Raw genomic sequence first — 24,973 nt, forward strand, 5'->3', positions numbered from 1 at the left:
TCCCAGTAATTTTTTCAAGAGAGAAGCAGTCGAACAAGGGGCTAAATCATATGAAGTCTGAGGACTAGGATTTGTTTTGGTAGAAAGGTTGAACGTAACGTAGGTTTTGAGTCCTTTGACCTAACCCATTTAGTGGAGTACTTCTTTATGTCCTGGAAAAAAGAAAGGAACCTTTTACATTACAGGCCATCTTCTTCCGCCCAGACTTTAATTGAGTAATAATAAACCGCGGGAAATGCGACAGATTAGAATCTGTGATATGTGGGGATAAAGAACAAAAAAAAGTCTGATTTGCAGCAGGATGCCCTCAAGCGTCCAAGAAAAGAAACCTAAATGCAGACAAAACACGAGGGACAAAAGCAACGACTTGAAGTTGAAGGATGTCTCTGCCGGTTGGTAAAGTACGGTAATAATAATAATTAATGTTTACTGATTTACAATCCAGCAAATGGATAATGATTGATAAAACGGCAGAGAAAACGCGGCAATTAAAGAATCCAATTCCGCATCACCGGTCCAATGGGTTCAAAGCGACAGCCACTGAGGTAAGGAATGAGGCGCCGCACTACGCTACACTACAATACTTGATGGTCGAAACTAAGGACTCAGGACCAATGAAAATCACACGACTCGCGTCAACAGAATCCCATATTCCCCACCTTGGATGTATATAGCTTTGGACCAAAACTTCCGACGGCCTGCCTACACAGTCGACACCTCCAAGCTCCAACAACAACCCAGAAAAGGAAAAAAAAGGGGGGGAGATTTAAGGAGATCACAGGACAGGACAGGACAGGACAGACTTGGTGAGGGTGAGGCTATCTTCCTATATTATGCCCATTTTAGTTCTTCAATTTCCTTTCCTCTAAATTTTCTCCCTTTGTGTCGCTACTGCTCTTCCTCTCTTTTCCTATTCTTTTTCCTTTTCCCAGCAAAAAAAAGGGACCTTTTTTCAGTTGCTTCTTCTTTTACGCTTGTTGAATGAATGAAGGTAGTAGCTTCGACTCTTTAACTAATCCAGCAATCTGGAAGAAAATTCAGTTTAAAAAAAAAGGTCTTTGCTTAGTAGTACTAGTAGGGTAATAGTCTTTCGTTTCCTGTCTGATTGCTTCCATTGCCAGAAGTAGAACGAAAGAAGCAAGTAGAAAGTAGAGTAGTTATCTTTAGCAGCTTCATGATGCAAAATATTTTCCTACCTACCCTATCTGTCCGTCTCTAATTAGTACTCGTGCATCGAATAATGGAAATGCAGCTAAACTCTAGCCTACCACTCTGAAATCAAAACACGGGAGAAGCAATGGGGCAGATTAAAGTAGAGGTAGTACACGGGAAAAGACTGGTGATCAGGGATTTCAAGAGCAGTGATCCTTATGTCCTTCTCAAGCTTGGAAATCAGGTTTTTTTCCTATGCATTTTACTACTCTCCTATACACCGCCTTCTGTCATATTTTTCTTGATGCATTTGCATCATTCCTTTTTATTGCTTTTGCTTTCCTTCATTCCCCCCCCCCCCCCCCCCAAAAAAAACCAATATTTTTGTTTTTGTTTTTGTGTGCTTTTTGGTTTCTTACACAATTAGATGGGATATGAATTGCTGCAGAAATCACCATTTTATTACCTGTAATCAGCGCTACATCCTGGAGGCCTATTCCACATAATTTTGTCCTTAATAATTCTGCCTTGTGAGATCTCCACATCTATTTCGTTCTTATGCTGAATGTTGACATATTCGTGTCTGTAAATTACACCGCATTTTGAATTATGTTGTTGAATGCATCCAGTTATTTTGTTTTACATTATCTCAAATCACTTTGCTCCATCAAGAATCAATTTTTGTATCCTCTTATTTGCACCAGACAGCAAAAACCAAAGTTATAAACAGCTGTCTCAATCCCGTTTGGAATGAAGAGTTTAGTTTCACCTTCTCTGAACCTGTTGGAGTTCTCAAGCTGGTTAGTCTCTTCTATTGACAATATCCTCTCTTGATCTGTGGCACGACTTTTTTGTTCCATTTTCATTTTCAAACTGTTTATGGTCATTATTGAGATAAAGGACAACGTGAGTGCAGCCTCACCTCTGCATGAACGGAAGCTGTTTCTCCAGTTATTATACCTTAATGTTAAATGAGTTTGTAATCCTATGTGTGGAATTAACCTTCTGCATCAACATGGATATATACCCGTATTGACTCACAAGCCTGCACAGGATTTTCAGCTGACATTTTGGATCAGTACACATGTAACAAACATTTAAGGTGAAATTTCATTAATTAATGGTATATTAGATATATTCATACGCTTGCATGTCATCAATGATAATGCTGCATTCTTCAACTATATAAAAATTTCCATTGATGTGTCATTGAGCTATGTACTTGTTGCCACATGGTCATAATTATCTGAAAGAATGTCTTCAACTGGTCATTCCATAAAAGACCAACTTTCTTGATGCTGCATGTACAATAACTGTATTGGAAAGTAAGAACATGAGATTGACCATGAAATAATTAATCCTTACTGTTTATAAGTGAAAATCCAGACTGCAGAGGAGAGGACAACTGAGGGAGTAAACAAATGAATCACTTTTGACAGCATACATCCTTCAAATCTCAAAACTTAGAATCTTGCAGTTGGAATAAGACTAAAGCTTGAACAAAGTGTTCGCATTGCCCCCGCAATTACATTTGAAATACCTTTTTCACTAATACAAAAGGTGCTGGATTGGGGAAGAATGGGCTGGTGGAAAACTTACTATTGTTAGATCTCAGCATGAGGAAATCGTGAAGTAGTCACCTTATATGCCACTGTTAATTTCCTAAGAATGATGTTCATATACAGTACAGGCCTTTTATAATTATAAAAATGGTCATTCCAAAACAAGAATTGATCACAAAATGGTATTCTGGAGCTAGATTTAATTCCTTTTATTGTCAGAACATTCCAATTTTCAGTGGATGATAGTTGTGAGTACTCGGCTGTTAGTAAATGTTGAAACTGTCATCATTTTAATCTGAGCCAAAATGTAGGAAAAAGCTTCATTTTTATACCAGATTCACCATGATACCTGTGTTTATCATATATGTAACTCTGTATCTTGTGGCAATACTAAAATTGGTCTTCCAAATTGCTTCATGCTAGAAATGGGTTCAGTTAGCGGTAAAAAGGAATTTATGTAAAGCATTAACAGGAGAAGATACCCCATCATGATGATGTATTAGAAAACGATTGTAGGAGTGCCACTAAAATCATCCCCTGAACTTTGTCATTGTAAGGTAGGAAACTTCCATAGCTTCTCTCCTCTCTTTTTCATTTTCAGAACAATAATGAGCTAGATGTTTCTTGTCTGGTTGGTGTCTTTGGAGATAACCTGGCCATTATAGTTTGTAACTGCAAGCAAGTTAACAAAATTTCAAACAAATGCTGCTTACTGTACCCTTCAATCTGCTTTGTCTTTAGCAGCCTAGGCAAACTGCCACTCAAATTTCATCAAAATATGTGCTGTTGTAAATAAGTCCAACGGGGAGCTGGTATTTTCCACCCTCCTCCTTGAAATCTTTTCGAGACATCAAAGTTTGAAACACTTTGAGATTCTAATGTGGGATTTAAGCTTGTGAAGTTTTATATTGATGCAACCTACGAAACAGGAAACAAAAGAAGGAGAAGAGAGAAATGGTAGATGGGAGTCGTACCCTCCATCTCACACTGTGGTTAGACTTTCACTATCTCCATTCTCTATATTGAGTTTTTGTGATGCTCAAGGTACATGCGTGCACTTCAACTAAACCAGGAGCTATTGCTGGGATTAAAAAGAGAAGTCATATTGCATATTTTATCTTTCATGCGTTCTAAAAGTTTGGCCAGAGAAGCACATTTTGTTTGTTCGTTGATGAAGGATGCACTCTTGTAATAGAAAAAAGTTTGAAGCTTAATTGCCAAAAATGAAATAGTAGAGACAAAAGAAGAACCTTCAAATCTGGGACATGAATGGCTATTGAACATTTGCTGAAAGTAATCATGAAACTAAAATGCTCACCAGTTAACCGCAACTGATAAAGCTGCATTTTCAATAGGAAGTGTTCGATAAAGATCGGTTCAAGTCTGATGACAAGATGGGACATGCTGAGCTTAGTCTTCAACCCTTAGTTGCTGCAGCGAGGCTGAAGCAGATACTTAGCGTTGCCACTGATGGGATGACCTTGAGAAAGGTTATCCCTGAGAGCGATAACTGTCTGGCCACTGAAAGCTCCATTGTTTGGGCAAATGGTGAGGTGAGGCAAGATGTTTGGCTGAGGCTGTGTGATGTGGAATCTGGTGAAGTAGAGTTGAAGATCAAGCTAGTGAATCTTCCTGCAGTTTCCCCAGCAAGGTAGTGGGGGAGCAAATGTTCGGCACAAGTGTTTGATAATCCGTTAATGTGCACAGGAGCTGATGTCGACAGTTGAGAATCTCAGAGTCTAACCTATTCCAGCTATCCTTGGAGTAACGAAGATTTCAAAGTAGTTTTAATTGTAGTTATGGAGATAGTGGGTCTAAGTTGCTAGTCACTCACTGTGAAACATAATTATGGTTTTCTCTAGCATAAGATGTTAAAGAGGGTTGTATGTGAAATGCGTGCAGTATTTGTCTCCGTAAATTTTCATTTTGAATTTGGCATTATCATATGTGGGATGAGGCATCAGAAGACAGGGTAAAAAGGCTAAATATTGAGCGAGAAAATGCTGCGTTGTGGTTATAATTGTTTAAGGTAGATGAAAGTTGTGCCGATAAAGAAGTTGATAAGTGAACATATGAGGATAAAACCCCCAAAAAAAAAAATTCAAAGGCGGAAACAGCTTCTGTCACTCTAAGAGTCTTTGTTGGGGAAGCAGGTTTACAACATATTATTGTATTTAATGAGTTCCATCTGACCAAATTCCTTCGTACCAAACAGAAAGATGTCAAAAGTGATGATTGTGAACATAATCAAGACCGTGATTGAAGCTGCAACACTTAGAACAATCGATGGGTCAAACACAACAGTAATAAAATTTGAGTCTTCAACCTGTAGAATAAAAATGATATGCTCCATTTGTCATTTCACCCCTTTTACACCCATTTCATTGATTTATTTTTCCAGCTAACATTTGTTGTTGCTGTCAGAGACTACTGCTGTAAGAAGAAAATCGTAGGCTGGCGGTGGCGGGTTACGTGTTACAAATTGCAAGGGGAGTGGAGAAAGAAGCCGCGAGTTGTGAAACGACTCGATTGATAGATAAAGAGAGATTCCAGAGGGCGCCGCTCCAAAAAGGGGAAGGGCGGTTAAACTTTTGATAGTGCTAGAAAACTAGTATCGCATTCGCATGACGACGGTGACGAACCTTATCCTGAAAGCAGCAGCAGCAGAGAATGGTGAAGAAGACCCTGGTGGCGCTGTCGGTGGCGGTTCGGGGACAAGCAGCAGCAGCCGCCGCCGTTCCACATTAGGTTTGGATTTAGGAAATGGAAGCCAAGTGGTGTGCGTGGCGAGGTTCCTTGGCTACCAGGAGTCGTGGGATTACTTCCACTATCTAAACAAACACATCCCTTGGACCCGTCCAACCATCCGCGTCTTTGGCCGATCTTCTGTCCAGGTAGGTGCAAAAAAAAAAAAAAATTTTTTTTTTTAAAATTTCAGATTCAATAATGTTTTATCATGCCGATGGTCTTAATTTGCGGGTTGTTGAGCGAGTTTTGTATGTGGGATTCTGAGATTCACCTGGTTTTCTTTGGCGGGAATACTTTGAAGGTGTTGGGCTTTAACTCATAAATAGTACTCTAATACTTTATGCTGGAATTGATTTCTGATGCCTGAATTCTGATGCTGTCTCCTGACTTGATGCCTTCTCACATTTTGCTGTGGGTCATGGGCCAAATTTAAACAAGCGCCCGCAGCAGCAAATTACACTTGTGTAAACATAGTGATTAATCTTCATTACTGCGGCATTAGACTCGTAGCTCGGAGGCACAACCACTTTTGTCGGCTTGAAACGAAGAGGTTTTCTGATTTGTGATTTTCCTGTCCACAGCCCAGAGATGTGTGCTATGTCGCCAGTGAAGGATTGCCAGACCTAGCATACAGCGGATACCAGCCTCATGCACATTCCTGGGATGAGTTCCCCCCGCTCAAGGACATTCTGGAAGCAGTATGATTGGTGTTTCTTCAGTTTGATGGATTTGGCATGCTGCATATGTGTATGTGTGCCTGACTGACTAATTGGCAAACCACGCTGTTGCTATGTTATAGGTCCACAATGCGCTTCCTGGGAGTTGTTTCAACAGTTTACTGCTGAATAGATACAAAGGCGGAAGTGACTGCGTTAGCTGGCATGCTGATGACGAAAAACTGTATGGTCCAACCCCTGAAATTGCCTCAGTTTCTTTTGGTTGTGAACGGGAGTTCTTGTTGAAGAGGAAGCCAGGCAAGAATTTTCGAGGTACTCGAAAAACTTGTTACTGAAAAAGGGCGTTCTTTCCTTAGAATGTGCTTTCCGATGTATGTATATGATGGATGATATATCTGCATTTCATCCATCGGTCGAGAGTCGAATAACGTGTAAAAAGAAATTTGAAGCACATTAAAAAGAACATTTTATTTCATCTTGTAATGGCAGCAGCCAAGAAGAGAGCAGAGGGCAAAAGGCCAAGGGTCGCTGAACAACACTCGTTCACGTTGAAGCATGGGTCGCTTTTGGTGATGAGAGGCTACACTCAGCGGGACTGGCTTCATTCGGTGCCCAGGCGGGCCAAAGCTCAATCCACACGAATTAATCTCACCTTTCGACTTGTTCCGTCGCACGCTGGTTGATTGTTGAACCACCTAATTAGTAGATAGATTATTGCTCGCAAGGCTTTTGTTTGCTTGCTCCTTTTTGTGTTGAAATGAAATTTCGATATCAGTCACTGCGGCTTGATCATACCGTGAAATCAAAGAAGCAATTTTGTATCGGTCAAGAAATTAGCCTTTGTGTAATGACACTTGATGAATCAAAGACTCGTCGTCCCATGTTTGGCACCATCCCATCATGTTTGGGTGGTCTGGTCTTGAGCTTTGACATGCAGCCTGTTTATTTAACGTTGTTGTTGTTGTTATTAAATAAACAACCTGCTTACCAACTCTCTCCCAAATTCGGCACTACCATTAAACCTAACCTACCTGCCGTGCGGACAAAACTCACAAATTGCTGCTTTACTACTCACTACTACGTATTCTGTGTACTATGTGACGTCGATGAATTTATCCAAACTCGCACGAATCGATAACCACGACATTTAACATTTTGTAGTGTTTGCATTTCCAACAAATATATATATAATAAAAAAAGTTGCTAAAATTAGTACGCTCGCTCGTGCACTAGAATTTAATAGACTGCCACTTTGCTCTCTGTGTCTGCGTTCCCCGATTCCACGGAAAGGGTCCTCCGCTCCACCTCCGTGTAGTCTTTGCTTGGTCTTTTCCTGTCTGCAGGACTGGAGGCAGAGGGCGGCACGGACGGACTAATTTCAAGATTCTCTCCGCCGGAGACTGTTTTACCGTATCACTTACACACCTTGGTTTTTGGTGGGTCTTTTCTCGTTTTCGTCCCGATGTACGTTTATACTGCCTGCCCGGTTGCTGTTGATAATTAATTTCATTCTCTTGTTTACAATTAGAGTTGTCCAAGCTGTTGCTCTATGGATACCTGTACTTCCGTATGAAAATAAACCTTTTTTTTTTTTTTTTTCTCTAACATGCCTCCCAATTCTAAACTCTGAAAACATGTAATAATTTGCTCTCTCCTAATCCTCTACTATTCCCAATTTTTCCATTTCCTCTGCTGAAACTACTTTTTTTTTTTTTTGGCAGATCATCTTCATCTTGATCGGGGACTAGAGACCTCCATGGCCTATGCTACAACTGATAACTCTATTCAACCGAGAGGTCCTCCTCTGATTTTTTAGTTGTCTCTCTTTTTGCCTATCTTGTTTCATTACTACTGGTAGGTTATTTTACGCTTCACCAACTTGTTCCCGTCTTCTTAACCTAAATTTTTTCCATTTCTCATTTTCTGGATAATTGCACAATATGGTCTACTATTGCTATTACTGATTTCTGGGTTCCTTATTCTTTATGCTGCTACTGCACGCTACTACGTTTGAATCTTTGGCACTTCTGCAAAGTGATACGTGAATCAGATATTGCAAGTTCTTGATCGTGATCCTTGCCCATGTTTTGCTCTTGAATCCTATCATACTGTGATCAAGTTCACAACTTCTTCTTGTTTGTTGTTTGGCGGGCTCATCACATCTGCCCTTTTTTTTTTTTTTGGTTAACCATATCAAACAGATGTTTGCATTGTTGGAGTTGCCAGAACTCCAATGGGTGGATTTCTTGGCTCCCTTTCTTCTTTGTCTGCAACAAAGCTCGGCTCTATAGCTATTCAATGTACGCAAGACTAATCAGTATACACCTGCAGCTCTCCAACTCCCTGTTTCTTTGACATTGTTACCATTTCTGCGTATCTGACCCACATCTTTAATGTTACAGCTGCTCTAAAGAGGGCAAATGTTGATCCATCTCTTGTACAAGAAGTCTTTTTTGGAAATGTTCTTAGTGCAAATTTAGGCCAAGCTCCAGCAAGACAGGCTGCATTAGGGGCTGGGTTACCATACTCGGTAATTTGCACGACCATTAACAAAGTGTGTGCTTCAGGAATGAAAGGTGCGTTCTTTATGTGTACCAACTCGCATCTCCGATTTGAAATGCCAATCTCAGAAGAAAATTCAAATTGAAATACTCTATGTATTCACCTATTTGTTGATTTGGATCTGAAGTATCATGCTAAGTGTAATGAAAATTTAATTTCTCGTTTGGTCCAGCAACAATGCTTGCAGCGGAGAGTATACAATCGGGTACAAATGATGTGGTGGTTGCTGGTGGCATGGAAAGCATGTCTAATGCACCAAAATATTTGCCACAAGCAAGGTTAATCTTTCTGGTTAACAACTAAACCATGTTTTTATCTGGTTTTTCTGATTATTTTTGGATAAATTTTGAGGAAAAAAATAAAGCAACAAAGAGAAGGAAGAAAAGGAAACAAAAGGAACATGAATACAGTACATAAACTTCTATCACTTTGAGCAAACGTTTCTTCCCGTATGATCCCTGTATGATCCATTGGAGGTTCAGTCACCACCGAAAGAAAACATGAGACCTCAACTTCTAATATTATTCCTACCATTCCCATCCGATTATATGGCTTATTAATTTTAAAATCTTGAGATCCAGTCTTATCATTTAGGAATTGAAAGCATACTGGATTTCCTGCATCTGCTCCATGCTTATATAGTGAAGGTTCCCCATTAGTTCAGGTTTTGAAGCTACTTCTGATTTGCTGTTGTCACCATCTTGAGATAATAAGAGAATAATTTGACCTTCCTGAGTTATACAAATTGTGGTTTGAAAAGTTGCTAATTCTCTGCATATCAACAGGTTGGGTTCTCGGATTGGGCATGACACCATTGTTGATGGCATGCTTAAAGATGGCCTGTGGGATGTTTACAATGATTTCGGAATGGGAGTATGTGGAGAATTGTGTGCTGACCAACACAATATTTCAAGAGAAGAGCAAGTGTGTTTTGGTTGCATTTGGAATTGTATTTTCCATTTTGTTTTACTCCATAAGTGTTAATTTTTTTTTTAAAACAAAGGTCAAATGATTGAAAAGGACTTCGTGGATATCTTCATTTGTGTATCTGTACTTTTCTTTCCCTAGGACTCTTATGCTATTCGAAGTTTTGAGCGTGGAATTGCTGCACAAAAAAGTGGTGCTTTTACATGGGAAATAGCTCCAGTGAGACCCTTTCTCTCATGCTTTTGTCATGAATATTACATTGCTTTCACAACAATTAAGGTAATTTTTGCTATTTTGGTGTATTACACACGCAGGTCAAAATTTCTGGGGTAAAGGGGAAACAACCCCTCGTAATTGATAAAGATGAAGGTTTAGGGAAGGTATGCACGTCAAAATTGGGAATTTTCACAAACTCATATTGTGCAGCCTTTTTTTTAGCTTTATTCCACTGACGGCAGGGTAGTATTAGGAAAAAAATTGCTATAACTGGTCGGTAGATGAGTGTCTGAAAATGCATTTGTGATCTTAATGTTTATCTTATCTCTGTGATTTCTCTCCACTCCACCTCTTAGAATCCTTTGCCTTCTCTATTATGACCATTGGAAACTTGATTTGGTGATATATTGACCAATCTGTCATGACATTTTTCATTGGTCTATTGATTTCTGCAATGTTAACTAACCCAATTCAGCGCTTAAACTTAATGGATTCAGATCTTAACATATTCAGACTGTTTGATAACCAAAAATTGAACATTTGAATAAATTAAGTGGCACTGAATTTCCTAGGCAAAACTTGCTCCGAAAATTAAGTGATAAGTTATTCACTTATCATTGAATGTGATATGCACTCAAATGTATTAGATTTAATACTTAACAATTCAATAGTTTAATAGATTCAGACTTCAGTTTTATTAAACGCGCCCAAATTTGGTATGGACATTGAAGCTAATCATATTTATAATGTACATAAATTATTTGAGCTAATACTGACCAGAGTTTGACATTTAAATGCACTTTTAACTGCATCAATTGCTTAAATCTTCATATGTAGACTTTGAGAACTCAATTTACAATTTTGTCTTGCTAGTTTGATGCTTATAAATTGAGAAAGCTTCCACCAAGTTTTAAGCAGAATGGAGGTACTGTTACTGCTGGGAATGCTTCTATCATAAGGTTCAGTTGCTCTCTCTTTTCTTTAGGTCTGTATGTTTGTCATTTGTCAATCTCCAATACTTCAGTGTACTCTTTTCAGGCCCCTTTTATTCCTACGCAATGCTTGCGTTCCCATTGCCCTCTAAATAAACAGTTAATTTTCATTTGTTATTTCTTACATGACTTAAGTGCAAACCTATTCCCATGGTTTAGCTCTTGATTATCGATAGCATCCTGTTTGCCAATTTTGCTTTCCTGTGCTCACTTAACCTCTTTGGTATTCTGTTTCTGTACAGCGATGGGGCTGCTGCATTAGTTCTAGTGAGTGGAGAGAAGGCACTTAAGCTTGGACTAAAAGTTATTGCTAAGATCAAAGGATATGCTGATGCAGCACAGGTATTGTTAAAAAAAAAAAAAAAAGTATTTATGTTGTGAATTTGGATTAAGAACTTGTGCTCTAACAATGTTTGTGGACAGGCACCTGAGCTATTTACAACTGCTCCAGCTCTTGCAATACCTAAAGCAATATCAAGCTCTGGCTTGGAGCAATCTCAAATTGATTATTATGAAATCAATGAGGCATTTTCTGTAAGGACCTCTCTCCTGTCTTCTGCTATTACTGATAGTTTTCCAATTTGTTACTAGTGTTTTAGCTTTGTTTGTGAAGGTTGTGGCTCTTGTCAACCAGAAGCTGCTCAATATCGACCCGGTGAGTCTTCTCTTGCCCTTTGCAGTCTTTCTTTGACCTGTTATAAATGGGATCATCAAGATCGTGTCTACCATTTGGTTTATCAAATTTGTTAATTTTCTTTGTCTATTCGTATTGGGCCATTTTTTCATGTTCCTCGATTCTTGTCCCCCCGTTACAGGAAAAACTTAATGCACATGGTGGAGCTGTGGCTTTGGGACATCCATTGGGCTGCAGTGGAGCTCGCATCCTAATTACATTGCTGGGGGTAATCTCATGACTATTTTTTCTAGAATTTTGTTTAAATGGAAAAGCATAGAGATGTGCAACTAGTCAACCATTTAACTGATTCTCTTCTCTTCCTTTCTCTCTCTCTCTCTGTGTCTCAAACATGCATGTATATGTGTGTGTCTACATATTCTTTTGCTCTTTAAATGCTGCAGGTTATGAGAGAGAAAATTGGCAAGTTTGGGGTTGCTTCAGTCTGCAATGGGGGAGGAGGAGCATCTGCCTTAGTTATGGAGCTCATGTAAGTCTCTTGGTTTACTCATTTATAAAGTTTTGTAACTTTTATGTCATCAGGATTTCTTAATTCAGGAATCAGTGCACTGATCTGCATGTTGTCGTTTGTGCGCAAGCACATCATGTATTCTTTCACCTCAATTCTGAAAATTACGGTGATGGCCTAATATTCTGAACTGGGTAGGAGGAAAAAGTAAAAATTCTGATGGTTGTCTTTGGTAATGATAATATAGATACCAGTGTCCCAATTTTTCTCCTAGACATTGAGAACACTTTGTGCTACTTGGCTATGGAACCTGATTCACAGCAATTTCTGTAAGTCACTGCCTGCTTTGTTTGTTTAGTGAATCTAAACAGTGTTACCAAACTAGATAAAAGATGTTAGTACAAAGATCTCTAGATGCTTTATGATTACTGCACAATAACATGGACCATACAATTACAAGTATATAACTTTTAGCAGAACAGTGGATCAATGATTATCAGGTCAGAAGAATGAAAGAAACTAAACATGTTCTTCTTATTGCAAATGAAAATATATTGGAATGGCTACCCTCGCTGTGTGTTTGAAGGAGACTTGACAAATGAAGTTGTGACTAGTTAGCAACACCAGGGGAGAATCTAGCAGTATGCAGAGAGGGTTTTTCATCCAGAATTTCAGACTACAGAGATGGGTATTGTTGGATTTATGATCACAGTGTTGGTTAATAGAGTGGCTGTTTATTACACATTGACAGGATTATTAATGTGCAACCTTTTTAGATCATGTCATTTGGAGCGGTTGCTCAACATATTTTAAATGTACGGAAACTTTATATATTGCAGGCCATTTACAAGGGTGGTGCGCTCCTCGCTTTAAAAACTCAGATGTTGGTTGCAGAAGTGTCACTTTCACTGCCAGCTGATGTATGATTACTCCTTGCTGAACGAACCTTTTTTTTTTTTTTGTTTCGCCTTACTAGTTTTTGTAATTAAATGGTGCATCAGATGGTACCATCAAATGGTGCGGAGTACAGTTGTGTACGTGGTCATTGACTCTGTATAATTTGCCTCGTTGACAAGAGAGTGACTACTGAAGCATGCTCATAATTAGGAAAAGAACTGCGACAGCACATTGAGGGAAAACATAAAGGTTGAATGGTACTCTCGTTGCTAAGATATGCGCTGAGAAAGCACCAACCCCATTTTCTGTTGCCCCTATCTGGAAAGAAACTCCTTTGAATTGTGGCTAATCGAGGATTCTACGTTAACAAATAAATCGGAAGTAAAATTGCAAAAGAATACTCTTTGAAGAGGAGTGCTTTACTATTTTAATTGTCACAATAATTAAGACTTGATTAAATTTATGACGAGATGCTTCATTTTTGTAACCGCGCGCTATCATTATTTACTATTATCAGAATGCAGTCACTCAATTGTGGGAGAAGAAAGTACATTTGGCGTAATAATAAAAAAAAAAAAAAAACTGATTGATCTAGTAGAGAACAACGTAGGATGGATTTAGACGAGATTACTGATTGGAAAAGGGAAACTTGCATGATAGAGTATGAATAAACTACTACTTGCTGTGAAGAAAGAATGGAAGTGTCCTTTCAGCTTGCTTTTGTAGACTAGAGGGCATGAATTGAGGAAAATACGCGTTAAATGAGCGGTGGAGGATTTGCCTGAAGCGACGGGGGGCCTTCATTTCATTGACTTGGTTGGATGGCCGGGAATTTACCCGTCCGTCTTATTACTGCAGATACCCATTTAGCTTGGCGTTTATTCCGGGCTGATAGTTGATTGATACCACCTTGATTCTCCAATCAAAGTAGTGGGGGGTTTTTCATTTTAATTTCTTGGCATTGTGTTGGAACAAGGATTTAGGGTGAATTTCCTCCTAACGCTATAAAGAAAGAAAGTTTCTTCAACTGAACATTGATGCCAACACTGGGCATCCTCCTACTCCAAGCACAAGCTCAAAGTCGTGTATTGCTGTATGATATCTAATCTCAGCTAGTTGCCGTTATTAATTGTTTCTCTCGGTCACAGGATTAATTCATAGGTCATTGACCATTCGCATGGTTTGCAGCCCCAATATATCCTTCTTCATTGAGGTTGAATGGGGAAATTGGAGGAGGAACGGTAACTCCCTGCTTCCCAAGAATATATAGTTTCACCCTTCTAATTTCTTGTGGGTTCCTAATTGTGCATGGGAGGTCAAATACATCCACATCTCGATCACCAATGCATGCAAAAGCGATCCATCATTTGAGGTATGTTTTATAGGCATGCTTTGTACCAGCCGAGTCTGCAATCATTTCGTTTGAGGATTCTTGTCATTGTCACTCCTTATTTCCTGTCCAGCCATTCATTTTTACCGCTTAGTGTGTGTGTGTGTGTGTGTGTGTGTTTTATTTTCCTTTCCCGTTGGAGGGCATTGAAGTGAGCCATTTTCAAGAATCAACAATGCTCGTAGTAATTATTTTGGTGGATTGAACTAAATACGATAGTACTTGACGAGCTTGCTACATTTTAAAAAAAAAAATTAAAAGAAATAAATAAACTGAATTGTTTGTGGCGATTTGATTTGTTGTAGGTAAACAATTTCCTTCCGAAAAAGAAATTCTCACAATGTTCGGATTCCACATACGAACTCGTTCCTTGGATTCTACAATTCCGGCGGGTTCACCGAAACCAACACTGGGAACTCCGAGATGCAGCAATGGAGGCTCTCCAAGAACTGAGGTGGGAGAGGTGGACACCAGCGCTCCATTTCAATCTGTGAAGGCCGCGGTTAGCTTATTCGGGGATGCTGCAACCTCGCCTAGGTCCAACAACGACGACAACAACAAGAAGCAGCCCCTTCTAGCTAGAAAGCCAAAAAATTCCTCTGCCGCTGCTGATGAGGTATGGTATTCTAAAGCCGCCCTTTTTTTTTTAACATAGAATCTATCGTTTCGACAGCCAGCCACCATCACTTTTACCTCCATGGTCGGACGCAGGATAGTAAAAAATATTTTTTTTTTTTGTTGGGTGTTGGGTGGGGAGCAGAGAGTGCTCGAGAAAGAATCCGCCCTTCACTTGGCCCTCAAGCAACTGGAGGACTTCAGGGCACGACTCAAATGCACAGAAACCACAAAAGCTCAAGCTTTCCGGGAACTCGAGAAAGCCAATAGAACGCTACAGGAACTGACAAACAAGCTCGAAATCATTAGTGAATCCAAGCAAACGGCCATCGAGGAAACAGAAGCTGCAAAGCAAAGAGCCAGGGAGCTCGAGGAGCACAAATCCAGCAGACAACACCTTGGCATCGATGCTTGGAAACAGGACGTCGACAGCGAAAGAGAACTATACAAGGCCTCCGCTGCTGAGCTCATTTCTGCTAAACAAGAGCTTACAACCCTCCGACAGGATTTTGATCGAGTCCTCGAAGCAAAACTGGCTGCATTTCAAGAGGCTGCGGACGCCCAGCACGCCACCCAAGTTTACCGAGACAGGCTAACTCGAATTTCCAGTGAAATCACCACCTTGCGCGATACACTGGGAGAGGTCAAGTTAGCCACGCTCCAGGCGCAAGAAGAAGGAAATAAGCATCACGAAGAAAGGCAGGCTCGCTTCCAATCTCGCCAAACAGCCAACGAACAAGTAGAGCTGAAAATCAAATCCTTGAAAGAAGAATTTGATGCTAGCGAAATTCTCGAGGAAAAGCTCGAAGAAACGACGGAGGCAATCAAGCTTTTGCAAGAACAGCTGCAAAATGTTAGAGAATCAGATATGTCCTCTCTGAAAATCGCCACAGCAGAGCTTGATGATGCTACAAGAAAACTGCGAGAAATTGTGCAGGAACAAAACTTACAGAGAAGCTCAGTAGATTTCCTTAAGGAGGAGCTCGATAATGTCAAGAGGGACCATTCTGAATTGAAGGACAAGGCATCGAAAGCAGAATTAACAGCTGAAACTTTGCAAAGTGAATTGGAGAGATATAAAGCACTGCTCGACGCAGCTCTTGCAGGAGATCCCCAAGGAGAGTACGATGATATGCGCTTAAAACTCCAACAGCTGGTGTCGGAGGCTGAAAATGCTAGGCAGGGAGCAGAAGAGATCAGGAAGGACATCTCATTACTTAAGCAAGATGCTGAAACAGCACGCATTGCAGCCAAGGAAGCAGAGGAAAGGCTACAAGTAGCACTGAGTGAGGTTGAAGCAGCAAAGGAAGCAGAAAGGCACGCAGGCGAAATCATTCATGGTTCATCCAAAACTGATGCTGTCCAAGGCTCAACTTCAGATTTACATGGCAAGATCAAGTTATCTGTTGAGGAGTTCGAGTCTTTGAGCAAGAAAGCTGAGGAATCAAAATCAGATGCTGACCTAAAAGTAGCAACCGTCATGGCTCAGATTGAATCAATTGAAGCAAGTCAAAATGAAATGCTCAAAAAGGTGGAGTCCTCTGTGAAAGAAAAAGAGGCAATAGAGGCTGCCATTGAGGATGCTTTAAAACAGGCAGAGATGGCTGAAGCAGCAAAGCAGGTGGTAGAGGGTGAACTCATGAGGTGGCGTCAGAAAGAACAAGACGATGTGGCCTGAGAATCTTCTTACTCGTAGGAGATGGATAATCAGCTTGAATTTACATGATGAGAGAGTTTCGCAGTCAACTGCATGAATTTTTGAAAGACGCGCGTGGAATTTTACTCTTCTACTACAGCATAGTGATAAGCATGCACGAATATTTTCTTCTAATTTTACCTACTCGTAATAGATGGAATCCCCAAGCAAAGCAGGAAAAGCGCATTCACCCTTTTACTGCTTACCTCGAGAAAAAAAATAAATAAAGGTAAAAATCCAATGGCAACTTGAAGCTTCAAGTTCTTCCTCTGCGACAGGGAGCAATAGCCGTACATATAAGGACTACAATTCGGATATTGTAGAATTAGGTGGACCAAATCAAATTATAGCACTAAAGGGAACATGCAATCCTTCCACCATTTTCAGAAGCTTTTTTGATGCAAAATACAGTATGGATGTCCTTAGTCAGTTGATTTTCACCAAAAAAAAAAAAAAAAAAAAAGGCCTACATGTTTAATGATATGCATAATACATATACAGATCCAACAGTTAATGAAGAAGATGAGTTGATGCGTAATGCACATTGACCTAAGAATACATGTTTAATTCCGCCCATCCTTAGAATATCGGGATGTTCTTTTTGGAGGTTTTTAAGTTCTTGGCACGAGAATGGCCCACAAATCACTTGTTTTTATTATCATCTGCTGATGATGTTTGCATTGCTGTCATGAATTTCAGTTTTTCTTTTGTGTCTTTTATTTCCAATAAATATCAATGGATTGGCTTTTATCAACAACAAGAATAGAGAGCATAAGAGTGAAAAAGAGCTCACAAGAAACCAACAATTTAAAGCTATGAAAAAAAAAAAAAAAACTAACCCGCTGATCATTTAAGATGTTCATATGCAATAAGCCAACCAAGGTGGGAAAGTCGCGCCTGAAATTAGATTACTCTGAGCCGAGAAGAAGCTTAGGCTGTGGGTGCTGAACCAAGTCACTGCCAAAACCTGATTGTGATTCGCTGCAGATATGCTTTAAACGAAGAAAAAGAAAATGAATGGCACTGCGTGTCCGTTAGTTTATTTGGACTTTGAAAGATTCAGCGGCCAAACCGTACAATGAAAAGTCAAAAGGGTGTGAAACTTGGACAAAATCACCATATACTTTTTAATCAAATGCTGCGGACTTTTAAGCATTTGCTGTGGGTTTAGGAGTGATTAATCCTATTCCATGCATCTAAATTTCCTCAAAAGCAAAACAAGCAATATCCTTGTCTCCTTAACTACCTTTTTGCTTTTCTTACCTACTGCTACTGGTAGGAGTATTGATCATATCATTGTCATCATCAAAAATCTCAAATCATTGTCATCATCAAAAATCTCACAGTAGGAGCTAACTGACTTTTCTGCCGGCCAATCACAGGTGAGATGCGGAGGGCAGATGATAAAGCTCAGAACCTTTATGGATCCGAAAGCAAGCCTGTGGTTGCCGTCACTAGTGTTGACCATCAAAAAGGTCCGTGGGGTCCCCCGTCATCAGCTCATTATAAAGGTGATGATGATTTCCAGATGATGATGATGATGAGCAGCAGCGGTGGATGGGGTAGCACTGGTGGGGTGAGCGAGATCGAAGAAGAAGAAGAAGAAGACGAGCCTGAATATTCAAGAAGAAGAAAGGTATTTGACTTCAATAAGAGCACGGGGGGTCCCCTGGATAGCATTAGAGAGGAGGAGGATCAACGTCAAGTTGTAGGCTTGGAATTGGAGGAGCAGTGCAGCAGCAGAACTAGTACTCTGTTTTCGTTCGATTTCCACGAGGGGGAATCAGAAGATGCAGTGTACTATGTGGCACTAGTGCAGGGGGGGCAGCAGGGGAATGGGGGCAGCAAGAGGGCCGCCGATCAGGACTCAGCCAGCATGGATGCGCTTTTATGGACGCTCAATCACGCCGCCACCGCCAACAATGATCCAACTACCACTCCTCTGCTCTTTCTAGTCCATGTCTTCCCCGAGATTAAGCACATCCCAACCCCGCGTAAGTAAGGCTAGTTTACTAATTTCTACAGCTGAATTCAGGGGATATTATTACTCTAGCAAATACTAAACATATCTTCAAGAGCAACTTCCATCTTCCATGATGATTATTCTTATTCCGTTGGGGGTTAAATATGGCAGTGGGAATGGTGCCACTGAGTCAAGTGAACCCTGAGCAGAAGGAAATTTACATGGCTCAAGAAAGGGGGAAGCGCACACAATTCCTTGACAAGTTTCTCAATGCATGTTCCTCTGCTGCCGAGGTTCGTACCAGTCATACTCTTGCTACTAAATTTGAGCAATAAAATCTGCAAATTTGGTGGTGTTGGGGGTTTGACAACATTATGGAGCAGTTAAATTTTGTAAGGAAAAGAAAAGAAAAACAATAGAACTCTTTGCAATTTGATCAGGTTAAGGTGGACACCATTCTTATTGAGAGTGACATGGAGGCAAAAGCAATATTAGACCTCATTCCCATCCTCAACATAAGAAAACTTGTGCTGGGCACCACCAAAGCCATCCTCAGGTACAAATTCATGCAACACTACATCTCTAATGTTATTTATTAATTTTTGTTTTCAAACCTTGGGGGAACGAAAAACCAATGGAGTTAATTTGTTTCCCATGGACTGCGTGGTCGTTCAGGAAGGTGAGGTCTAAGAGATCAGCGAGTGGGGTGATCGATCAGATAGTAAAAGGTGCACCTGAGTTCTGCGAGGTGAAGGTAATATGTGAGGGAAAGGAGACGCTTGATTTCATGATCAGGGATTCTCCCTCTGGAACCTCTCCCTCTCCACAGGCACAGGGTACCTACTCCGACAACAACCATACTTCCCAGCCTATGCACAGTCAACGACGTTCAAGCAGTGCTACCGATCAATCCTTCAGCTGTGGATGCTTCAAACCCAAGGTAGCTGATTTCTAAAACAGCAAATCCTGCATTCAAGAGCTGAGAGAGTCGATGCTCATGCACCTGGGTGAATAGCTCAGTTGGGAGAGCGTCCGACTGAAGGTGATCCGCGCTCACCGCAAACGTTGTCTCATCTTAATCACTTTTAGTGTTTGCCTGGCCCCCAATACTATTCTTAAGTATACTTTCTACCTGGTGATCATCAGAGTCTGGCCCACAATATTGTTGTTTACCAATTGCTTAATTTTGTTCATTGTATATATAGTTTCTTAGTTTATATTATACCAATAATCAAAGTTTTGCACAGAAATTTAATATGCTAAAGGGTTTAGGCAAAATATATTATTATATATTGCATCTCAAAGAAGAGCCAGCCCTATAAAGCATTGACGCAGGCAAAATAGTTTTAAAAAGTGTTAACCGTTTTTGCTGCAGCACATGCACCAACAATACAGGTACCAAGTACAACTTCTTGGAGTTAAACAGGGCACAGCTTTCTTATGTTTGATCCCTACTTACCATATCCTGTATCGTTTTTGCGAAAGGTGATGCCATTGCCGTACATCAAAAGAGTCAAAACTCCTGCAATCCTAATCATTGGTTGGTTGGTTGCCTGGACAATAGAATTCTCTTAATAGATTTCCAAAGCTGCTGTACAGAAGCAATTCTCGCCCTGGAGAAAACCATCAACACTGTTGTCTTTGTATTCTACAAGTTGAAGAATAGACTTTACTTCGTACATGATTAGTAGTGTTTATGGCACACTACAGTATGTGTAACCGTTAAACGGCAGCAGGACAAGGACAAACAATACATGCAATTTTTCATCATCAACTAATATGAACGAAAGTCTTGCCATCCCTACAACTAGCAATGTTTACTTTTCCAGAATATTTTCGTTCCATAAATTAAACAAATCTCCACACTGCTATATTCCTTCGTACTAAAAGAAATCAAATTCCAGGTAATTATCAAAGCCTTTTTTATCTGCAGCAGCTGCAGCCTTCTCACTTGTTGAAGCTGCTGGAACAGGTATCCTCTCAAACTCAACTGGCTTTGGGATCTCAGGGGGGGTAGCACAGCGGATGAGTGCCCAATTAACTCCTTCAAAGAAAGGGTGCTGCTTTATCTCAGTTGCGCCTCTTTTGTACGCCAACCGATGCTGTGGTTCTTTCACAAGCAATCCCCTAATAAGATCCCTTGCAGCAAAACTGACAATAGGTGAATCAGGAAATCTGAGGGGCTGTCCCACAACATTGAACAACGTCGCTCGATTTCCAGATCCTTTAAATGGCGTTTTACCAAACAAAAGTTCGTAAAGAAAGATCCCAAAAGTCCACCAATCTACAGCGCTTCCATGACCCTCGCCTTTGATAATTTCAGGCGCCAAATATTCATGGGTCCCTACAAATGACATAGAACGTGCACTAGTTGGTTCTGCAATCAACTCTGGCAACGGGCTGACTTGGCTCCTGATCTCATTTTTCGGCTTCCGGTCCTTCTTGGACTTGCTGGAAAAGAGGCGAGGAGAGAAGCAAGTTGTTGGAACCACACAGGATGGTTGCATGCAGGCAGGTTCCATGCAAGTTGGCTGGACACAATAAATGGGGTTCTTCCGGAGGGGATCTGATTCAATAGAAGAGGTCTTAACTAGTGTTGGGCTAACAACGCAACGAAGGGAAAGGTCAAAATCGGATAGCATTATATGTCCATCTTCCCGTACAAGGACATTTTCTGGCTTGAGGTCACGATAGACAATCCCAAGCATGTGGAGATACTCCAGAGCTAGGAGGACCTCTGCCACATAAAATCTGCAAAAAGGACAATGAAGAAGTGTAAAAGGCGAACATTCTGCCTGCCTCAATCAAAGTGTGTTCTTTCATAAAGATGCTTATAGCTGGGTGAAATGGAAGAAAGCCAGACATTTGCAATTGCCTTATTCCAGCTCACAAAATAAAAAACAAGAAAAAGGAAAATATCATAAGACTAAGAAAGTAGTAAATTACTTGGAAAAAACACTGCCCAACTTGTTTCCTGGACATATTTAACACATAATAAACAGTATGAATCGAGTGTGCAAGATTCGTGGTACTGCCTTGTTCTCAGTAGCACACATAGTTTTTCTGGCATAAACAACCCATGCCTAGCAAACAGCGCTGGAGCAACCTTACCATTCCATCAAGGGTTCCCTTTCATTAATACCTAATTCAAAATGCTCAAGTTTCACTATCATTTCTTCTTAGACACAGATTGAGATTGAGATTGAGATTGTAGTCACAGTGAGATTTTAACATGTACTGTTGAAACCTGAAGCTCCCTAACTTGTAATTCAGAGTTTAATGGTCAAAATTTAACCTTCACTCAACTCTATGACACAAGTAAAAGACCAGTATCACATGTCTACAATGTGCTCATCAATTTCATAAAACAACTGCATTATGGAAGTCGGAGCACCAGAAATCTTGAAAATACTACCAAATACTTTTGAGTATCGGACTCCCCAGAAGTATCCAGGAGAAGACGTAATATATCAGTTGAGGTTCAACTACAAAGTGATCAAAGAAATCTGGAAAGGTACAAAATTTACAGGCAGCTGGAGGCAGAGAAAAACCCACAAGATGCAAAGGGCTACCTCATCTTATGAGCTTTCAAACTATAGAAGGGTAAATGCTGCAGCTATGACTTGCAAAAGAAGATTCAATCACGGGGAAACATTGAAAAGGAGAAAAGAGCATGAGCAAATGAAAGCATCTTCAATATTGAAAAGTTATTCTATAAAGGATTAGACAAAGATCATACTTTACTGCTTGTTCAGAAAAATGTTTGCCTGGCTGTCTTTGCCGAAGAGTGTGCAAGTCTCCTCCAGGGCAGAATTCCATCACCAGACATGAAAATTTATCTGTCTCAAAATGCGTGTAGAGGGTTGGAAGGAACGGATGATCCAGGGACTGTAGTATTTCTCTTTCTGTCTGAGCACGAAGAAGCTTCTTACGACTTGCCAGAGATGCTTTGTCCATTACTTTCATGGCAAAGTAACACTTGGTTCCACTCAACTCCGCAAGGTAAACACTCCCAATGTCTCCACAACCCAGCCTTTTCAGCAATCTGAAATGGCTTAAGCCCAACATAGCATCTTTTGTTCGGATTCCTTGGATGGCCTCCCATCTCAAGTCATTTGCTTTATGGGGTTTGCTGACGCTGCAACTGAAACTGCTGCAAGTGCTTTCATCGCTAACATCACTGCTAGTGCTGTCTCTACACATACTGCTCTTACCACTCTCAACAAAATCAGCACGATCACTAGTTTTAGCACTCCCACTGGTTTTCCCAAGACTGCTAGCCCCGTCACTCAGTTTTCCAGAGACGGAACTGTTCTTTGTGATTTCAAGCTCAGAAGCTTTCTTCTCTTTTTCACCTGAAGCTTCTGATGAGCTTCCAGTTTCACTGAGCACAAGACCTACAGTTCTTGAAACTCGATCAACATCAGCTGAAGGATTATTTGAATGAGATATTTCTATTGATGGATTATTAGATCCTCTTCCATTGCAATTTGATGGGTTTTTTATTTCCAAGGATTCTACAGTAACTGTCGTCATCACTTTCCCAGATTCTGGTAATTTCTTGGGTAAAGCTGACTTGGATTTGCTTGTTTTTGAGACGTGCGGGGGCAGAGACCCGCAATCCTTCATTTCGCTATTTTGATTATCACCTAAGGGTTTCTGTCGCTGTTCTGCAGAAGGTCTAATGGCAGTTGTTGAGGCCATATAAGAGTATGGAGACAATTAATTGTAAAGATCAGATTCAACTCAAGCGTCATTCAGCATCCGCCAAAATTATGGCAAATATAGCTTTCCATAAAGATTGACGAATTCTTGAACACTTGTACAACCAGACTGGATCATAAGCTTTCCCCTGGCTCTGACCACGACAGTAATAACTAGTCACTCATTTGGAAAGTTACAAACGCGATGATCAACAGATTTATAGTAACATACAAGCCAGGAATAAGACCTTTAACATTTTTTTGGCTGAATTATCACTAGCTATCTTGATGCTATATGGTTAAGGTAATAACCAACAAGAATTAGAGATTAGGTCAACAAATGGAGGAGAAGTACTGAAAGTATGATATAATGATAAAGAAAATACGCACGTAGTCAAGTCCTAGATCACAGATGAAATGCATTGAAGGCTACAATTAAGGCAAAACAGGCCCATCAAGATGCAATCTTTCACAAGCAGAATCGCAAGAAGGATGAAATTAAAGTTACAGAAACTACTAGAAAGGAGCTCAAACACAAGGCGTCATGCAGAGTTCCATCAATTGTTACTAAGGAGTAAGGATGGAACCTGGAGGTAGCATGCACAAGGAGCTGCTACAGAACAGATACAGACTAGGCTGATATATGCGGCAAAACAGAGGTCCAGCTTAAAATTTTTAAGAAGGGGTCTTGGACACTAGATTGTATTAATTTCAACTTTAAGAAAAAAATAAAAAATAGTGTCCGTGGAAAATACTGAAACTCAGAAGACACGGAAAAGAATTGAGGACCACCAAAAAGTAGAGACGGGAGTCAATCCAGTCAGCTGCAGCAAAACCCCAGGCAGTTTCACGAAAGCAAGCATCAGACAAGTATACAAATACAGCCATACAGGTGCATACAAATTATTCGAAGGCAAATTCAAGAGCATGATTTCAACTTGAAGACCCATTAAAAAAAATCAGATCTTGATGAGAAAAGATTAAATTTAGGCACGGCCCAGATCCATCAGCATGGAAGATATAAAAGGCTAAACTCGGAAGTAAGTAAAACTCGTCAAATTTTAGAAGAGCCCCCAGAAAAGTAAGGAGGAGTTTGAAGCACCTGAAATGAAAGTGGCAAACAGTAGGAGACGAGCAGTGTTGTTGAGTTGAGGAATCAGAGAGAAAAAATCACACTAGCAGAAAGAAAGAAAGAAAGAAAAAGAAGAGAAGGAAGCAACTCCTCTCTCCCTTGATTTAGCAAAACCTGTGGCAGCAAAGTAGGGAAGAGAGGAAACAGATGCTCCTCCCTGTGTCTGGATTTTGGCGTGAGGGTGATAAAAATTGGAATAGTGTGGGGTGGGGGATGGGGATGGGGCCCCATGGGGTCCTCAACTTCTGGAACGAGTCCACTTAGTAGTTAGCACTGGCAGTAGTAGTTTCCTACTTCAGGGTTCAGGCCCTCCCTCAGGCCTTTCCCCTCCTCATCCAATGGAGAGTTATCGTGTCGGAAGAAAAAAAAAATAGTAGTTTCCTACTTTTACTACACTGTTACTGACTTCAGTAGTGGGAACTGGGAAGGGAAAAAGTTAACTGAAGCTCTCACTCACGCAAGCAAGGCAGGGGATACGGGGCAGTCAGAAATAGAATCGGACGAATCAGACGCTGTTGTGTTTTTTATTTATTTTTTCTTTTTCTAGTTAGTACTATTATAGTCTTTACTTAGTAGTACTACTTTTAACTGGTCCCGTT

At 40.4% G+C, this 24,973-nt stretch overlaps 6 protein-coding genes across 19 annotated transcripts; 5 read left to right on the plus strand and 1 right to left on the minus strand.

Moving 5' to 3' along the window:
• Nucleotides 1–613: 613 nt before the first annotated feature.
• Nucleotides 614–4,632, plus strand: LOC113708987 (protein C2-DOMAIN ABA-RELATED 11). 5 transcript variants are annotated; one of them, XM_072064223.1, is made up of 5 exons: nucleotides 619–812; nucleotides 1,253–1,396; nucleotides 1,857–1,952; nucleotides 3,644–3,706; nucleotides 4,070–4,626. In XM_072064223.1, the coding sequence occupies exons 2-5, from the start codon at nucleotides 1,298–1,300 to the stop codon at nucleotides 4,367–4,369; spliced, it is 558 nt and encodes a 185-aa protein (XP_071920324.1). In that variant the 5' UTR covers nucleotides 619–812; nucleotides 1,253–1,297; the 3' UTR covers nucleotides 4,370–4,626. The 5 variants fall into 5 exon arrangements, with proteins under 5 accessions (XP_027087539.2, XP_027087542.2, XP_071920324.1 ...); XM_072064224.1 differs by having other exon boundaries at nucleotides 666–806; XM_072064225.1 differs by lacking the exon at nucleotides 619–812 and adding an exon at nucleotides 875–991.
• A 550-nt stretch (nucleotides 4,633–5,182) lies between these two features.
• On the plus strand, nucleotides 5,183–7,069 carry LOC140013989 (DNA oxidative demethylase ALKBH2-like). Of its 2 annotated transcripts, none has more exons than XM_072064221.1 (4): nucleotides 5,183–5,608; nucleotides 6,044–6,160; nucleotides 6,262–6,451; nucleotides 6,629–7,069. In XM_072064221.1, exons 1-4 carry the CDS (start codon nucleotides 5,339–5,341, stop codon nucleotides 6,820–6,822), a joined length of 771 nt encoding a protein of 256 aa, XP_071920322.1. In that variant the 5' UTR covers nucleotides 5,183–5,338; the 3' UTR covers nucleotides 6,823–7,069. The 2 variants fall into 2 exon arrangements, with proteins under 2 accessions (XP_071920322.1, XP_071920323.1); XM_072064222.1 differs by having other exon boundaries at nucleotides 5,191–5,608; nucleotides 6,632–7,069.
• A 281-nt stretch (nucleotides 7,070–7,350) lies between these two features.
• LOC140004267 (acetyl-CoA acetyltransferase 1-like) lies at nucleotides 7,351–13,053 on the plus strand. Of its 9 annotated transcripts, none has more exons than XM_072064214.1 (16): nucleotides 7,351–7,575; nucleotides 7,861–7,935; nucleotides 8,341–8,439; nucleotides 8,542–8,715; nucleotides 8,874–8,979; nucleotides 9,487–9,625; nucleotides 9,770–9,847; nucleotides 9,943–10,008; nucleotides 10,718–10,803; nucleotides 11,079–11,178; nucleotides 11,260–11,370; nucleotides 11,450–11,491; nucleotides 11,652–11,738; nucleotides 11,914–11,999; nucleotides 12,226–12,307; nucleotides 12,818–13,053. In XM_072064214.1, the coding sequence occupies exons 2-15, from the start codon at nucleotides 7,896–7,898 to the stop codon at nucleotides 12,257–12,259; spliced, it is 1,248 nt and encodes a 415-aa protein (XP_071920315.1). In that variant the 5' UTR covers nucleotides 7,351–7,575; nucleotides 7,861–7,895; the 3' UTR covers nucleotides 12,260–12,307; nucleotides 12,818–13,053. The 9 variants fall into 9 exon arrangements, with proteins under 9 accessions (XP_071920315.1, XP_071920314.1, XP_071920312.1 ...); XM_072064213.1 differs by lacking the exon at nucleotides 12,226–12,307 and having other exon boundaries at nucleotides 12,818–12,898; nucleotides 12,980–13,053; XM_072064211.1 differs by lacking the exon at nucleotides 12,226–12,307.
• Nucleotides 13,054–14,179: 1,126 nt separating this feature from the next.
• On the plus strand, nucleotides 14,180–16,680 carry LOC140004306 (WEB family protein At5g55860-like). The gene is made up of 3 exons (XM_027231313.2): nucleotides 14,180–14,247; nucleotides 14,571–14,881; nucleotides 15,026–16,680. The coding sequence occupies exons 2-3, from the start codon at nucleotides 14,606–14,608 to the stop codon at nucleotides 16,556–16,558; spliced, it is 1,809 nt and encodes a 602-aa protein (XP_027087114.2). The 5' UTR covers nucleotides 14,180–14,247; nucleotides 14,571–14,605; the 3' UTR covers nucleotides 16,559–16,680.
• A 1,028-nt stretch (nucleotides 16,681–17,708) lies between these two features.
• LOC140013988 (uncharacterized) lies at nucleotides 17,709–19,641 on the plus strand. Its single transcript, XM_072064220.1, has 5 exons — nucleotides 17,709–17,851; nucleotides 17,959–18,570; nucleotides 18,711–18,832; nucleotides 18,980–19,095; nucleotides 19,215–19,641. Exons 1-5 carry the CDS (start codon nucleotides 17,767–17,769, stop codon nucleotides 19,492–19,494), a joined length of 1,215 nt encoding a protein of 404 aa, XP_071920321.1. The 5' UTR covers nucleotides 17,709–17,766; the 3' UTR covers nucleotides 19,495–19,641.
• Nucleotides 19,642–20,153: 512 nt separating this feature from the next.
• Nucleotides 20,154–24,533, minus strand: LOC140003980 (serine/threonine-protein kinase D6PKL2-like). Its single transcript, XM_072064210.1, has 3 exons — nucleotides 24,345–24,533; nucleotides 22,279–23,397; nucleotides 20,154–21,290 (listed from the first exon to the last, which is right to left on the minus strand). Exons 2-3 carry the CDS (start codon nucleotides 23,241–23,243, stop codon nucleotides 20,423–20,425), a joined length of 1,833 nt encoding a protein of 610 aa, XP_071920311.1. The 5' UTR covers nucleotides 23,244–23,397; nucleotides 24,345–24,533; the 3' UTR covers nucleotides 20,154–20,422.
• Between the last annotated feature and the right edge of the window lie 440 nt (nucleotides 24,534–24,973).

Source organism: Coffea arabica, chromosome 9c (genome assembly GCF_036785885.1).
Source record: "Coffea arabica cultivar ET-39 chromosome 9c, Coffea Arabica ET-39 HiFi, whole genome shotgun sequence".
In the NCBI taxonomy this organism is placed as follows: domain Eukaryota; kingdom Viridiplantae; phylum Streptophyta; class Magnoliopsida; order Gentianales; family Rubiaceae; genus Coffea; species Coffea arabica.

Bases quoted from the DNA above. Each gene is read 5' to 3' on its own strand.
- LOC113708987 (XM_072064223.1), top strand. From the start codon at position 1,298: ATGGGGCAGATTAAAGTAGAGGTAGTACACGGGAAAAGACTGGTGATC. The intron at 1,397-1,856 runs GTTTTTTTCCTA...TATTTGCACCAG, and splicing joins TTCTCAAGCTTGGAAATCAG to ACAGCAAAAACCAAAGTTAT. The intron at 3,707-4,069 runs GTTAGACTTTCA...CATTTTCAATAG, and splicing joins ACCCTCCATCTCACACTGTG to GAAGTGTTCGATAAAGATCG.
- LOC140003980 (XM_072064210.1), bottom strand. From the start codon at position 23,243: ATGGCCTCAACAACTGCCATTAGACCTTCTGCAGAACAGCGACAGAAA. The intron at 21,291-22,278 runs GTATGATCTTTG...TCCTTTTTGCAG, and splicing joins TTTTCTGAACAAGCAGTAAA to ATTTTATGTGGCAGAGGTCC.
- LOC140013988 (XM_072064220.1), top strand. From the start codon at position 17,767: ATGCATCTAAATTTCCTCAAAAGCAAAACAAGCAATATCCTTGTCTCC. The intron at 18,833-18,979 runs GTTCGTACCAGT...CAATTTGATCAG, and splicing joins CATGTTCCTCTGCTGCCGAG to GTTAAGGTGGACACCATTCT. The intron at 19,096-19,214 runs GTACAAATTCAT...GTGGTCGTTCAG, and splicing joins ACCACCAAAGCCATCCTCAG to GAAGGTGAGGTCTAAGAGAT.
- LOC140004306 (XM_027231313.2), top strand. From the start codon at position 14,606: ATGTTCGGATTCCACATACGAACTCGTTCCTTGGATTCTACAATTCCG. The intron at 14,882-15,025 runs GTATGGTATTCT...GGTGGGGAGCAG, and splicing joins CCTCTGCCGCTGCTGATGAG to AGAGTGCTCGAGAAAGAATC.
- LOC140013989 (XM_072064221.1), top strand. From the start codon at position 5,339: ATGACGACGGTGACGAACCTTATCCTGAAAGCAGCAGCAGCAGAGAAT. The intron at 5,609-6,043 runs GTAGGTGCAAAA...TCCTGTCCACAG, and splicing joins TTGGCCGATCTTCTGTCCAG to CCCAGAGATGTGTGCTATGT. The intron at 6,452-6,628 runs GTACTCGAAAAA...TTGTAATGGCAG, and splicing joins GCCAGGCAAGAATTTTCGAG to CAGCCAAGAAGAGAGCAGAG.
- LOC140004267 (XM_072064214.1), top strand. From the start codon at position 7,896: ATGGCCTATGCTACAACTGATAACTCTATTCAACCGAGAG. The intron at 11,179-11,259 runs GTATTGTTAAAA...GTTTGTGGACAG, and splicing joins GATATGCTGATGCAGCACAG to GCACCTGAGCTATTTACAAC. The intron at 11,371-11,449 runs GTAAGGACCTCT...TTGTTTGTGAAG, and splicing joins AAATCAATGAGGCATTTTCT to GTTGTGGCTCTTGTCAACCA.